General features: G+C 48.0%; 1 protein-coding gene across 1 annotated transcript in view; it reads left to right on the top strand.

Annotated features, from left to right (window-relative positions):
• The first annotated feature begins 2,040 nt into the window (after positions 1-2,040).
• LOC309575702 (hexokinase-1) overlaps positions 2,041-15,109 on the top strand; it is a 34,617-nt gene continuing 21,548 nt past the window's right edge. The window contains exons 1-3 of the mRNA XM_082286429.1: positions 2,041-2,167; positions 8,727-8,889; positions 13,589-13,737. Of these exons, the coding sequence (XP_082142555.1) occupies positions 2,105-2,167; positions 8,727-8,889; positions 13,589-13,737 (375 nt within the window). The 5' untranslated portion in view covers positions 2,041-2,104. The remainder of the gene's footprint in view (positions 2,168-8,726; positions 8,890-13,588; positions 13,738-15,109) is intronic.

Raw genomic sequence — 15,109 nt, 5'->3', positions numbered from 1 at the left:
ATATTTTAGTTGTCTGATTCAAATTCCTTCCTTGAGAGCCAGAGGGGATGCTTTGAATTCCTTTCATTTGGTCAAAGATTAGTTGAAAACAACTTGGTCTTGTGTCCAAGTGTTTTAAATGAATAAGCATTCCTGCAGCAAGGTAACTGAGGGGAGTGTTGTATATGTAGGTGGTGTTTAGGGTGTCTGAGCTGGAGGGGGAAGATAGTAGCACTTGTAAACCTCACGCAGAGGCAGCTCCACTAACATAAAACCTGTGGGAATTGAGCAGGATCAGGCAGCATTCAGACCAAAAAGAGCTAAGACTGTCTTACCTAGTGAAGCAAAAGCTGAGAATGTGTAGGGTTACTTTCAGTGTATTTATAGAAAGTGAACACCCGAGAGTGAGGAGAGTGATTTCAGATGAAAGACAAGGCTTAGCAGATGGCAGATGGATTGAAAACAGGCGCAAGCCTGGCTGGGAATTAAAGATAGTTTCTGACGAGCAGAAGAGGAGGAGCGTGACTGAGCAGTGAATTATATCTGAGGGAGAGTTTGGTCAGTCTGTGTAAGGGATTGGGTGACGTTGCTGGACACTGGGATGATTCAGCTCAGCGCCATGTCCCTGTGCCACCCGTGAGCTCCAGCTGTGCTGGTGGCAGGGTGCTGCCGCTGTTCTGCAGCGAGGCAGCCTGGCTACACCGGGGACCACGGGAGGGTTTGCTCCTTAGTTTGCCAAGAAAATGAGCAGGAGTGACACGTGCAGAGCAGTGAAACACTTGATGAAAATCTCTCTGAGCTTGGAGCCTGAGAAGGAAATCCTGCCCACCCCGCCTGCAGTGACTAGGGCAGTCTGAAGGAGGACGTGTCTGCCAAAGCAGCTCTTGATTTTGGCCAGTGAAACCATTTAATTAAAGCAGCACTGAAAAGGAAGCCGGAAACTCAAGAAACAGATTTTTAATCACTTAGACTGTGGTAGACAATCTGTATGCAAATCACGCCTCCAGCATCACCACTCTGCATGGGTGTGTGTTCCTGTCCCTGTGGATGGACAGGGTGCAGCCAGGAGCCCCATGGGCTGCTGATATGTGCTCCAACATGGCAAAACTGTGAGCAGCACACGTGGGGAGGAGAGGCCCTCTCTGTCAGTGTATTATCACAGAATCATAGGATATCCTTAGTTGGAAGGGACCCACAAGGATCATTGAGTCTGATTCCTGGCTCTGCTCAGGATTGCTGCAAGAATCACACCGTGTGCCTGAGACCACCTAGGCCTAACACTACCATGTCAACCAAACCATGGTATGAAGTGTCAGGTCCAGTCTTTCCTTAGATGCCTCCAGGGAAGGTGACTCCACCACCTCCCTGGGCAGCCCATTCCAATGTCTGACCACCCTTTCCATGAAGAAATTCCTCCTAAAGTTCAATCTAAACCTCCGCTGGCACAGTTTAAAGCTATGTCCTCTCGTCCTGTCGCCTGACCCCCAACGTGGCCACACCCTCCTGTCAGGGAGTTGTAGAGTGAGAAGGTATCCCAGAGCCTCCTCTTCTCCAGGCTTAACACCGCAACTCCCCCAGCTGTTCATCATCAGATTTGTGCTTCAGACCCTTCCTCAGCTCCTTTGTCCTTCTCTGGACATGCTCCAGTACCTCAGTGACCTTTCTTGAATTCAGGGTCCCAGAACTGGACATTGCACTCGAGGTGCAGCCTCACCAGTGCTGCATACCGGGGAAGAATCACTTCCGTGGTCCTGCTGCCCACACTATTCCTGGCACAGGCCAGGATGCCATTGGCCTTGGCCACCAAGAAGGTTTTTTGTTTGTTTTTTTCCTTTTCTTTTTTTTTTTTTTCCCCAGGGAACCTTCATCAGCCCGTCTCCATGGCTGCTGTAGAGCCCCTCTGGGGTACGGCAGGGCACTGCCCTCCTGCTCCTCCGGGCCGGGAACAGCGCCGAGCCGCTCCGCTCCGCGCCGCGCCGCGCAGCCGGCACGTCCCGCCGGGTGGGGCCGCGGCCGGCCCGGAGGAGGAGGAGGAAGGGGCGGCGCTCGGCTCGGCTCGGCTCGGCGCGGCCATCCCCGGGCCCCGCATCGCTGCGTGCGAGGAGCCGCCGCTGCAGCCGGCAGGATGATCGCCGCCCAGCTCCTGGCCTACTACTTCACGGAGCTGAAGGAGGACCAGGTCAAAAAGGTTAGATGGACATCCCCCGGCCGAGGGCCGCCGCCCGCCCACACTCTTTATTTATTTATTTTTTGAATTGTTTAAAAAAATATTTTAAATTCTTTTTTTTTCTCCGTGCGTTGGTTTTGTTGCTTTGTCCCCAGAGCCACCCAGCTGCGGGAGAAGGGAGGGATAACCCCGGGTTTAAGCGCTCCAGAGCATCGCCGGTGGAGCTGGGAGTGGGGTGTGGGTGATGGATGCACAGCGGCCGGTCAGGCAGGACCTGGGGGGGGTTTGGCAGTGAGGGGTGGAGGTGCTGGCTTTTCCTGGTTTTCGTAGGCACCAGCATCTCTGGAGAGGGGATTTCCCCTTCTTTCCAAGGGTACCTGTGAGCATTGCTACTTCAGCAGGCGAGGAGCAGGTAGTTTTTGAATTATGTGCCGCTGCAGGATCACAATTTACAGGGAATGGTTGTCAGTTGTGCTTAAAAAGAAGCATTTCCATAGGCTTCTTTTCCTTCAGCATTAGGTGGTTCCTGCTGTGTGGTTGGTACAGCCCTGGGATCGAGCACTGCCACAAGGAAAAGGGTGCGGAGCACAGGATAAATAAAAACATGGCAGTTAGGTCCTGGCTGAGCATACTGCAGAGCTGTAGGGAGCGGGGAGCCTGGGGCTAGGATGTGGGGACACAAATTGGGAAAATAATTGCAAATGTCAATGAGCCGGGCTGACGTCAGGAAGCAGAGGCTTCCCCTCTGCTACCTCCGGCGGTGCCGTGTGTCCCACCTGGGCGTGTGGCTGAAGGCATCCCTAAAATATTTTGGGAAAGCCTCAATGACAGTATTAGTAGTGCTGATTTGTAGTGCTCTTGGGACTTGAGAATCTCCCCAGCAGGAGGAGAGCACCTCATTCCTTTGGGCTTCTGACTGTTCCTGGGGAGACCTCAGCTCCAGTGTGTGGGTGACCCGTCCTGCCCTACTGGACACACACTCACCCATGCCCACTCTTCCCTCGGAGAAAACCTGAGCCGGCTCCCCATGGTTTCCGCATCTCCTTCCGTGCTTTAAGTCTTGTGCTTTTCCGCCCAGCGGCTCTCGCGAGGAGCAGGAGGCTGCGCTCAGCCTGCAGCATTCTGTACCTCCTGGCCACACGTACGTGGCTCTCCCTGCTCCCCAGACCCACTGTGTTCCTTTTCCTGGAGGATCTGTGAGTGCTGCTGCTGGTGCCAGGCGTGCATGCCTGGGTAAGGCCTTCTCTGCCTCGCTGTGTGTGTTATATTTAGAAAGCCAAGATAAGCACAAGTGTGTGTGGTGGCCAAGGAGCGGCAGAAAGGCTGTGGGGAAGGCACAGGAGGAGCATGCAGGCACAGGGAAACTCTGCGGTGTTCTGGAGGTTATTTATTGCAGGCTGGTTTGGCACTGTGGGGCTGCTATTGTCTGACAGCACAGGAAACCGTTTGGCCAGGGAGCTGTAAAGCGTTCTTATGGATCAATCTGGTTTTGTCTGGAAAAGTAAAGAAAAAAAAAATACCCATTTGACAAGTCAAGAAAGCAGGCTACTGTTTTTAGAGGATGTAAGACATCTTTTCCTGTTTGTATCCTTTTGGAACGGATATTGACTCCGTCCTCCTCACTTTTGGCTGTCCCGTAGGGGAGGGTGTCTGTGGCAGCCAGAGGCTCCGCTGCCTGCAGCTGCGGGGAGCTGGTGGGCTCCACTCCCTGGTTCCCTGTGGGGCAAAAGTGCTCTTGCTCCATCTCTGTGTGCTGCTTGTGAGGTTTGTGCTCCATCAGTGTGCTGCTCCTAGGATACATGTCTGCATGGCTTCATTTCAGGTCCCTCCCTCTCCTCCCCGTTTCCGGAAGAGCAGCACTTTCTGCTGGTACGTGCTGTGGCTGAGGGCTGCCAACCAAGGCGTTGTCCCTGCTCTCCATGCTGCCCCGTGGGGCTCCTGAATGCCGTGGTTGCTCCTCTGCCTTGCTGGTCCATCACGGCTGTCGGCTTAGTGTTTGGTGGCACAGGTGGCAGGTCACCTTCAGGATGCTGCTGTGGGTCACAGAAGGGGTGTGAAAAGTACTGATGAGCCAAGGCCAAGGCTGAACATTCTTCTTCTCTTGTGACCTTCTTTTCTCTTGTTTTTGATTCCCGTCTCTGTGTAGCACTAATGCTCTGCAGCTGCCTTTCTACAGTGAGAAGCCTGGTGAGGTCCATGAATGGGACTGGTGGTTTCAGGCCCTGCATCTAGGAACTAGTGCTTCTGTACTGGTTCTGTTGGATTTGTATGTACTCCCTTAAGTTTCAGTGTGATTTTTCTCAAATTTGTCATTTTTGGAATGTTTCTCAAGATGAGTCGTGGCAAGCAGGAGGAGTAGGCAGGGTGGATATGTAGCACTGAAGGAAGGGGTTGTTCATTGCACAAACCCTGTGGCCCCTGCAAGGGAGCATTTTCCAGTGAAACCACTCATAATGGCACTTCCATGTCACCTTAGTGTGCAGCAGCAAGCTGGCCATGTGTGATGCCCTGTACTGCATAAATACACATATGGTCCAAGCAGCTTAAATTATCCAGCTGTTTTTGCAAACATCTGTTCCCTGAATGTTTGTGACATTCTGGGGACAGCAGTAGGAGCTCAGTATCCTTGCTCAGACAGGGGACTTGGCCTAAACTGAACTGAGGCCCCAATTTCTCTGAAGAGCTGACTCCCATCTTGAGGGATAAGAGTCATGGAGCGTCTCTGGCATCTGTGCCACTGGCTTGTATGCAGGAGAGCTTTGTAAAACTGTCTTTTGTTTCCAACAGGTTTGTACCTGCAGTAGCTGGCCCCAGCAAAGGGAGCCTCTAGGTGTTGCCTGGTTTCTGTCTGTTAGGGGAACAATATGTTTTTGTTGTCTTACCTGAGTGAAGAAAAAGATCTTGCAGTCCAGGAGTGACATTCAGATGTTGTTTAACCTTGAAAAAAACGTGATGGAATGGAGTATAAAATGTACCAAATATTACCAAAAAGAGCCCTGTGTTGGTGACCTGCCCCTATGGAGGTTTTTTAGGAACCAATCTGATAAATCTCAAGTAAGCGCGAACAATTTCAAAATGTCTAAACTACTTGTTTTAACATGCTTTGCCTCCTGATGAATCTTCCTTATGTTGAAAGGAGTATGATTAGCTCTGCAGAAGAATGTTTTCATGGTGAAGGGTTTTGGTATGAAGGCTGTGTCAGTAAAATAGGTGCTAGTGATTTCTGAAATTGTGGGAGTTCTCTCTTCTTGGATACCACTGACCGGGGAATGAGGCATGTGTTTAAGGGATGGCCAGTAGGTTTAAGCCTTTCGTGCTGCCTGTTTCATTATAATTATTTATAACTGCTGCAGTGGCTGGATTTTCAGAAACTTCTTTTCCCCAAGTACAAACTCTGTCTTTCCAATGTGATTGTGGTTCAGATTTTTAAAAAATTGCTCACAGATTCTGTCTCTGGTTTGTTTTGTTTTTTTTTGTTTTTTTGTGGTTTTTTTTTTTTGGTTTTTTTTTTTTTTTTTTTGGTTTTTTTTTAAGAAAAAGAGGGAAAAAAAGTGATTGAGCTCTTGGAGGACTCCCATAGTGGCACTCTGGGAAGATGCCCTTCCTCGGGGGATGACTCTGAGGTGGCAGCTAAATAAAGGAGTGTTTTCTGCTCCTTGCCCACACAACTGCTTGCCTGAAATTGTTCCTGCCCTCTGCCATCCCCTGGGAAGGGCTGGCACCAGTCTCCCATGGGAGCCTCAGCGGGGCTTTGGGTCTGCCTGGGTGGTGCCGGCAGCTCCTGTCTGTCCTGGCCACTCTTTCCACAGCTTCCCTGTGCATACGGCTGAGATTTGCTTTGTGATCGGCTTTTATTGCAGGCAGAGCAGAGAGTTATTAAACCTCCATCCCATAATCCAGCCTCCGGCTCCCCCTGCCTCAAGTTATTTATGGCTATTTGCTGGGAGTTTTCCCTTGGAGGGCTGCGCTTACTCCCTCGCTGCCACACCGCTGGAATGACTAACCCTCTTCGCACCTGGGAGAAAAAAACCGGGCCTTTATTTCCCACCCCCCCGGCTCCCCCCCCCGCACTCCCCCCCCCCCCCCCCCCCCCCCCATTTTTCCTGGTTTTGGAAGCTGTAACACATAGGAGTGATTTTTTTTCAAGCAGGGGTTCAGTGTCCCCGCCCCGGGAATCTCGGCGGTGGAGATGGATGGCCTCGGTGCCATGAAACGCGATGCTCCCTGCGTGCAGGAGGGTCCAGCCCAATTATGTAAGGGCGCTGACAGCGCTCATTGGTCTTTCACGGGAGCAGAAAGAGCCCTCCCTCCCGTTTTCCCTCGCTGCTGAGGGCAGCACAGGGGCAGAGGTGGGGAGAATGGGCTCGTCAGTCCTGACTGTGCAAACGCCACAGCCTGCGTTCACAACAGGGCTTTCGGTGAGCGGGAATCCTTCCGCCCTGGTTTTGGGAGGAGGATGCAGCAGTGGGGCTTTGTAGAGGGGTGTATTAATTGCACGGTGAGGTCTGACTGTGAGTGATGTTTACTGTAGCTTTCTCTGGGAGATCTGGGGAATCATCCCTCTGAGCGACAGCGTGGGCTGCTGAAAGCTCAGCCTGAAAAAGAGGTTGGTTCCCTCCCTCCTTTAAAAGGGAATATCCTCATGCTCTGACATCATGGCTTTACACACTCTGCTAAAAAAAACCATAGCAGGGTTTGCCACGAAGGAGAGACCTTTTTGCTTAGCCAGACACCAGCTTCTGCATCTATCCCCACAGCGTTTGGGGCTGCAGGGAGGGCACATCCCATCCAGGTTTTTATTCTTGGAGGGAAATGATGTCAGTGGCTGGCTGTGGTTGTTGCTCTGAAGGGGCTGTCGGTCCATGAGGGTGGCACAGGACACAGCTGGGATGTGGGGATGCTGCCCTGGGTCTTGCATTTGGCCTCTGTTGCAGAGAACCTGAGCTCAGCTCTTCTGCCCTTCAGCTGTACGCCTGCACCGTCACGTCACCGGTTTGTGGGGAAAATGCATGGTCTCATTTCATCGTGGTATTATCAATCATGGTATTGTTCCTCTGCAAGCAATGACATTGAAAAGTTCACAGCTTGTGCAGCCTCCGGCTGTGTCCCCTGTGGTGCAGGGGGACCCCCAGCCCTGTGGTTCAGGATCGAGCTGGATAGCTGTGCCCAGCAGCACAATCCATGCCTTCCTCCTTGTCTGTATAAATAAGTGCTGGGTCATGGCCGAGGGTGTCTGGCTCGGGGAGATGCTGTCTTTGGTGAGACCTTGAGTAGGTGGGCAGGAGTACTTTCTGTACGAGCAATTAAATTGGTGCCGGTTTTATGGTCAGTTTAGGGTTTAATGACCTTTTGATTGCATTTCCTTTGTGAAGGGCGTTATTCATCGCTTCCGTCTCAAAGTCCCTGGTATATGGAGCACTTGTGTATGTATGTTTCACATAAAGTGTTTTATTGTGGCCTTGGTCTTGTAAGACGTGATGGCAGCTTGGAGATGAGCTGCTCTCAAGGCTTCCAGAGCAGCCAAGGAGACACACAGAGCCTTGGCACAGAGCTGGCCTGGATTTTAAAATGAGGTGGCTTTTCCAGTTTTGCTGAGGACAGAAAACATGGGCAGGGCTTTATTTTTTCAGTCTTGCTAAGCTGCAGGCAAAAGTGATCCCAAAGGTGTGGTTTTGATCTGAGCCATTTGCAGAACCAAATTTCCAAGGCAGGTAAAGAAACAAGGCAAGAATAGACCAGCTACTGAGGTTAAAACGGTGGGAGGTGTGTTTGGCAAGAACCCCTCAAGGCTATGTTGTATTTTTCAGGCATCAAAGCATCTCTCAGTCTTCCTGACAGTGAAGGTGATTGTAATAACTATGGAAAGCAATATTGTTGGAAAACTAGAGCTGCCTCCTTTTTCCATGGAGGTAAAGAAAGCTCCTGTCATTGGAAGCCACAGGGGAGAAGTCAACAACTTTTAATTTGATATTTTGTCTTGAGAAGGAAGGTGCCACCTGCCCACAGTCAAGTTCTGTCTTTCCAGACCCTCTGGTTGTTGCAGCTTTGGAGTGGGATCGGGAAAATGGTCTGCTACATAAAAATAATTTCTCAGCCTGGGATGTAGCCCCAAAACTACTGTGGCAAGTCCTTCCCAATGTAAGGCTTTAAACACTAAGCACCTCTGATACCCACATCACCCCAGCTGGGACAAGGTGCCAAAAGAGGGGATTTTAGCTCCAGCTGTTTAGCTCATGGACAGTCAGGAAAGCTGAGAAGTGGGGCAAGGGCTGGAGGTAGTAGTCTGAGGCTGTGAGCAGATGGTTTTGCGTGGAAAAGAGGAGGCAAAGTGATGTGGGACTGGATGGTGCCTTGGGAAAACAGTAGGATGGAGCTCTCCTCAGTAGATCCTAGACTTGTACATTTTCCATGATTTCAGTGAGAAGATAAGGCATGAAGTGTGTGGCTGTGTTGTCAGCTTGGCCAGAGCCCTGGGGCCATGCTGGGGCTATACACTATCCTTGCAATTAAGGAGAGGTATAGCCCTGCTTGGGCACCTCAGGGCAGCCTTTCACTCCGTGGTGGTGTGTGTCTTTCCCAGATTGATAAGTACCTCTATGCCATGAGGCTCTCTGATGAAACGCTGTTGGACGTTATGGCTCGCTTCAGGAGAGAGATGAAGAACGGCCTCTCCAGGGATTTTAACCCAACAGCCGTAGTGAAGATGCTTCCCACGTTTGTGAGGTCCATTCCTGATGGTTCAGGTAAGGAGCTGAGTGTTTTCCATATTAAACATGGTATGCTTTGTGGAAACCTGTTAGAAATACACAATGTGCCACCAAGAACAAGAGGGATTTACTTCCTGGCAAGCCCAGACAGCATTTCGAAGGCAGTCTCCCCTTTGCGTGCAGGTCTGCTCCCGCAGATGCTGGAAGATTTTGTGATTCCTTTGTCAAAGCTGTTTTGATGCCAATGGAAGGGCCCTTCTAGCAGTCAGTTCACTAGCAGTCAGTACATTTACTCTGGGGCCTGTCTGCCAACAATCAATACTTCGCATAGAATGATTTTTGATTCATGTGTCACTCATGTGACCTAGAGTCTTAAAGTCATTTAGTCATTTGCTGTTTTCTTCAACATCTCTTCTCCTTACTTTTTCCCCAGTGGAAGTGTGAACCATTACAGGCTGAATTTGAGTTTCCTGGCATTCATTTTGCATTTTGTAGCTTCCTCTTCCAGATTGTCTTGGGGGAAAGCTCACAGACCTTGAGGAGGCTGTAGCATGTGGCTCCAGAGCTGCTGCTCTGGTGTGCTAAGCTTTTTCCATCTAAATGCAGGACTTGTTTTTTCCATGCCCACTGTACCAGATAAAAGCGGCACAAACTGCTACCAGACACCAAAAAGGTGTTGTGTTGGTAATTGAGGCCAGGATTGCCTCTTACTTATTGTTATTACTTATAAAATACTAGATGTTTGTAAAAAATACCATATATCGTGTATCTAAATATATTTATAAACATTATATGATAGTGTTTATTATTTAGTAGTAACACTGGATTTCCCTCTCATGTATCTGTTTAACTACTGTGGTGCCTACCACAAACTAACTAGTTTGGTGCCTACCTGTGTGCAGAAATTGCAAGAACTGCATAACAGAGTTATTACCTATTTTGAGGCTTTCTTTTTTTGAGTTAAAAATGAGAATTTACTGGTGAAAGAACATGAGGCCAGATGCTTTGTATAACTTTGTGCTGCCGTCTGGCAGGTGGAATTCTTTGATAGCTCTGCTTTGCTGTTGCTTTCTGCCATCTTAAGCTATTTCATTGAGATGTGATTCGCTGTCTGAAAAAAACCCAAAGGGACAATGTATTTGAATCCTGTGTTTCCCTTAATTTAGCACTGGTGGCTGTTATGTTGAAATGTTGTGTTGAAATTTGCAGCCTATTGAGAAAGCCAGAAGCTGCCACGCACAGCTGGGTCACCAGCAGAGGTTGCACTAAGGGTTTGCACGTGAGGTGACTTGAGGGCTTTTGAGTGGAATCCCAGCATTTCTACTGGCTCCAAAATCCCTTTTTTTTCATTCATGTTTGTTTTGGGTTCAGTTGAGTAGCGACTTGTCCCCAGTTCCCTGCTTCGTCAGGCTCTGCAGGGTATCAAATCTGAGCTGCTTGCAGTGAGTCAAATAATTTTGAAAATTGTTACATCGTACGAACTGGGAAGACTTAGAGATGGCACAGGAGAACGGGGATCTGCACATGGTCAGGAGAGATGTGAGAGATTGCTGAACACTGCTGGGACCGAGGATGAGCCAGAGCAGTGAGTAGCCCTGGTTGAGCATAGGCATGTCTGTATGTCAAGACATTAATTTCAGATCATGCGTTACGCACCTACTTAAAAAAGAACCTCATGTATTGTGTACAGAGCTCTCAGTTCTTGATCCTGTGCCCGCCTGGCTCCTGCCAGCCTGTCCAGGTTGGGCACCCTGCTGGCAGTGCTCTGCAGTATGGATTAGAGCAAGGCAGTGCTTTGCCCCGGACAATTTCTGTAGAACTCAGTGGTGATCTGTATGTGTAGGTGGCGAGAGCCTCTTTGGATAGGTGTTAGAAAAGCAGGCAGAGCCGTTCCATTCTTTCTCTGAAAGGTCATGTTCTGACCCCAGGTAAGAGCAATATTTGCTGTGAGGGGGTGTCGTGGCATTTCTTTCCCTGACTCACCCGTGTGTGCCTGTCATGTCTGGCCTGGCCGTCACACAGATGCAGCCAGGACAGACGCAGAGCCCCCTTACCTCTTCCTGCAAAGGGTTCCGGGGGCCCCTCACGGATGCGGCTGTGTTGATGTGTCCAAAGATGGCAATTTCTGCCTTCAGCTGTCCCTCCGTAAAAGCCAGAGGCTGAAAGCCTGCCCTTTTCTCTGGCCTGTCTCTAATTACTGCCTTGTAAGCTCTTTCCTCTGAGTTCAATTATTATTATGGGAGCTGACTGTTCAGAAAAATACTGTTGTTTAGATTCAGATCTGTGCTTGTGTACTTTTTCAACAAGAAATTTGTGAGCAGTAATTCTGGAGACTCTGGAGGCGTTGATGTTAACATGTTTTTTTCCCCCCTTCATTCAGAGTTGTTTAATTTACAAAAGCCATGAGAATTTTCTGTCCACAGTGCCCAGAATGGTACCTCAAGCTAACTCAAAATGCTTTCAAATGCTAAATAAATTCACAGCAGGTTTGACTGCACCTTGGTGTTACAAAGCACAGGTTAAATGCTGCTACTTTGGGTTTAATTCCTCAAGTACTCTAAAAGAAAACTCTAGTTGTATGCAGAAAGCTTTACACTAGTTCAGAGAGCTTTTAAAGTGTGAAGGATGATTCTTAATAATTTTTTACCTTGCGATGAGCTTGATGGTGCTGGAAATCAAACACCCTAACCTGTTAATTTATTTACAGGGAAGATATTTCTGAAGTGTAGTGTTTGTTTGAGGTATGCACTTAGGCTTGAAAAAGGGCCATCTGGTCCAATGTTGATTTTCCCATTAGTGATTGGAGGTAATGACTTGCACTCAACAGATGATACCCATAAGATAAAGCTTATTTGGGTATTTGGCTTAATGAGAAACTTGTGGTCAGTGTTTGACTTCTGGACTTGCAGCAGTGAAGGGGGTTATGAATTTTTTATGCTGAGCCAAATAAAAGGAACTGCATCTCCAGCTTGTCTATGTTCATGCTTTAAATGACATTTGTACTGGTGCAAAACAGTGTTTAATGCCACACTGCTCAGAAACAGGTAGGGAAGCACTGCAGGATCTGTGTTTTGGCAAACTGGGTTTGTCCATGTCTTGAGCAGCAAGGAGAAGAAGTTGCATTGCAGTGCAGTAAAATTAGAGGTGTATTGTGGGCTCCCACTGTCATTTTGCTATGTTTTTGTGTATGGAGTTTATTGTTTGTGGTTTCTCACATGACAGTGTTTTGCTTCTCTATTACACTGTAACCTTGGAAAACCATAAGGACATTTGCAGTGTGTTTTTGCCTCTCTTGATCTGTTTCTGTTAAAGATCCTGTCCTGAGGGATACCTTGTCCAGTTCATCAGCTTTTCTGAGTGGGATGAGGCTCCCAGAGGTGCGTGGGGTGATGAAGAGGAACAGATCATTAGGTCAGGCTTTAGGAGTTTTGATATGAGATTGGACAGAGTAATCTCAGAGGCAAGTCTGGCTCTGGAGATCCTCATAGATAAATTGCATACCTGGTATTTTGGTGACAGACTGGGGTCAAAAGGCTCTGGGAGCTGAGTGTGTTTTAGGTAACATGTCAAAACAATCTTCCCAGCTGCTAGAGGTTTTTCCCGTTTGAATTTAGGTAGGAGTGGAAAAATGGAGATGTTAGGAATGGCCTTCTGAAAGTCACAGCTGATGAGGAAGCAGGATGAGAGAACACCATGTGCCTCTGCTTTGCTGCCCTCTGAGCAGCCTCGGTGAGCCCAGGGGTGCTGTGCACAGACACAAATACTTGCAAAGAGCCCTGGTGATTAACTGCAGCCTGGACACACACTCCTGTGTGAGAAAGTTGTGCACACTGCTTCCCTAAATACTATCCTTTCGCAGACTTTGACAATCGCTGTCTTTGCTCCCTCATTGATAAGGTGAGATAGCATGAGCAGGTCAGTCAAATATGTCTCCAGGGGTGCTGAAGGTGTCATTCCTCTGATAGCCAGGCCACGTGCCTCTGTTGCCTGAGCTGTGCTCTGGAGTCTGTGGAGATTGGAGGGTACTGCTTTGACTTCATGTCTCTCCACCACAGAGGGAGATGGAGGTACCCCCACTCTTTCTCTGGCACCTGGGCAGATATTAGGAGCTCTGTGCAAGGCATCACAACTTCTGAGTAACTCCTGCAGCAGTACAGGGCTGGTTTCTTAGGCTGTTGTTTCTCTGACTTCTCTTACCTGTCTGCAGTTTGTAGTGACTCTCAGCTTTTCTGGACATGAGATAAGGGGTGGTTCCTACTTTAATTGTATCTGTGTTTAATTTGTTGATTTTAGAGCAGCCACCACTCAATGCTATTTGCCAAAATGACACAGGTTTATTTACAGCAAAAGGCTGCTTGTCAGTGGTCTGGCATCCCTTCATTTTACTGTCTCTATTTTCAGCATCTCTTTTGGCTTTCTCCTGAGATCTTTGCTCTGCCAGCTTCATCATGAGATCTGGATACAGACTGTCCACTGTTTTGGATTCTTTTTGGGTAAACCCTCATTGCAGTTGCCTGTCTATCAATGGTGGTTGGCATTGCCATTGCAACAAGTTCATGTTAAGTTGTGGGGAATCAGATCAATGGAATCAGATCCATGTGGATGTCCTGCAGCTGGAACTTCCTTGCTGTAGGGACTGGACATTTGCTTTGGTGGTGCACTTAACCGAGCTTGATGTTTCCCAGATTTATGTTGCATACAATTTTTGATCACTTGTGTCTTGTTTTCCACATAGAGAAAGGAGATTTCATTGCACTGGACCTTGGTGGTTCTTACTTCCGAATTCTTCGGGTAAAGGTATCGCATGAAAAAAAGCAGACGGTGCAGATGGAAAGTGAAATTTATAATACCCCAGAAGACATCATGCATGGGAGTGGAACACGGGTAAGCATCTCTTCCTTGGTGTCTCTCTGAAGATTAGCTGCTTAGATTTTAGAAACCTCCCACAAGAATAAGCTTAACATCTTAACAGTTGTACCTGCAGCATGCAAACTGAACTTCAGTGGTTAATACTGAAAATGAATAAGCAGTACTTAGTTTAACAGAGTATGCATGGGTGCTGCAGACCTGCTGCATCATGTGGGAGACTTCTGGGTAAGTTAGGGAAAGGATGGCTTAGAAATAAAAATTCTGACTTTTATAGTGAACTTACTTTCCATGAGTACAAATGGAGAGCAGGAAAACAACTTAGTCTTTGTAAGCAACAAACATGACCAAACCCTGCAATTGTAGTGTTAGATGAGGGATAGAAATCCCCATGACAGCCACATATCTGTGCTGGCAGTCTGAGCAACTCAGCATTCATGAAAAGTACAAGTACATTAGAAAAATAACGGGAAGCTGATAGAATGTTTTGGCACAGCTTCAACGTAAGTTTTGCTGAATAATTGGAAGGCTTTTTTTTTTTCAGTCTTCCCTGTTCCAAGAATAGAAAATATTTCCAGCTATTCACTTGGACTTCAAATTGAGTTCTTTAGAAGAATTTTTTTTTTTTTTTATGATCAGGAAGTGGATTACACTGGCAGATTTGTCTTGGTGTCAGCATAAGGCAAAACAAGTAATTTTCATTGTTGGAAACAGCAAGGTTTTCACACTTTTAAGTAGAATGAGGTGCTGTTTAGGAGTATGAGACCTGCAGGAAACTTAAAGTTTGTTTCAGAAGAATAAACAAAAGAGGAGAAAAAGAAAAATTATGGGAACAGCATTTCTACCTTTAATATATTTTCTGTAGTTACCTTGATACCTTTATTGTCTGTATGTAATAAGTGCTGCTGCATTCTCATGCAGCCATGAGTGTAAGATGGCAATTAGTGCTTGTCAATAGAACTGATAAAAGCATTGCTTTTATCATTCCAGTGATATCTGGACCACAGCAGTAAAATAACCTTCCTGGAAGGACTTTTCCTAACCTTATTGCTTTGTATTTGGGCCAAAAGGTCACGCAGTGGCTTTCCCACAGGGTGTTTTTGGAGGGGAGCTGAGCTGAGCTGCCTGTGGCTGGTGAGGGCAGAGGTGCTCAGAGGCAGGTTGGGAGCAGAGGGTTGCTTGTCCATGAATGGGTATCAGAAGCTGGAGACTGACAGGCAGCAGGGCTGTCTGCACACCCAAGTGTCTGTGCTGGGGAGGCAAGGCAAGCTGGCTTAAGGGGGTTCTTGATGGAGACATGATAAGGGTGGTAAGGAGAAGCCAGGAAGGGAGACATCAGGTCTGCTTTCCTTCCATGTCTTTGTCATATCTGTGTTTTCATTTTTCAATA

Source organism: Coloeus monedula (genome assembly GCF_965178545.1).
Source record: "Coloeus monedula genome assembly, chromosome: 8".
Lineage (NCBI taxonomy): Eukaryota > Metazoa > Chordata > Aves > Passeriformes > Corvidae > Coloeus > Coloeus monedula.
This window is presented reverse-complemented; position numbering and strand designations above follow the sequence as displayed.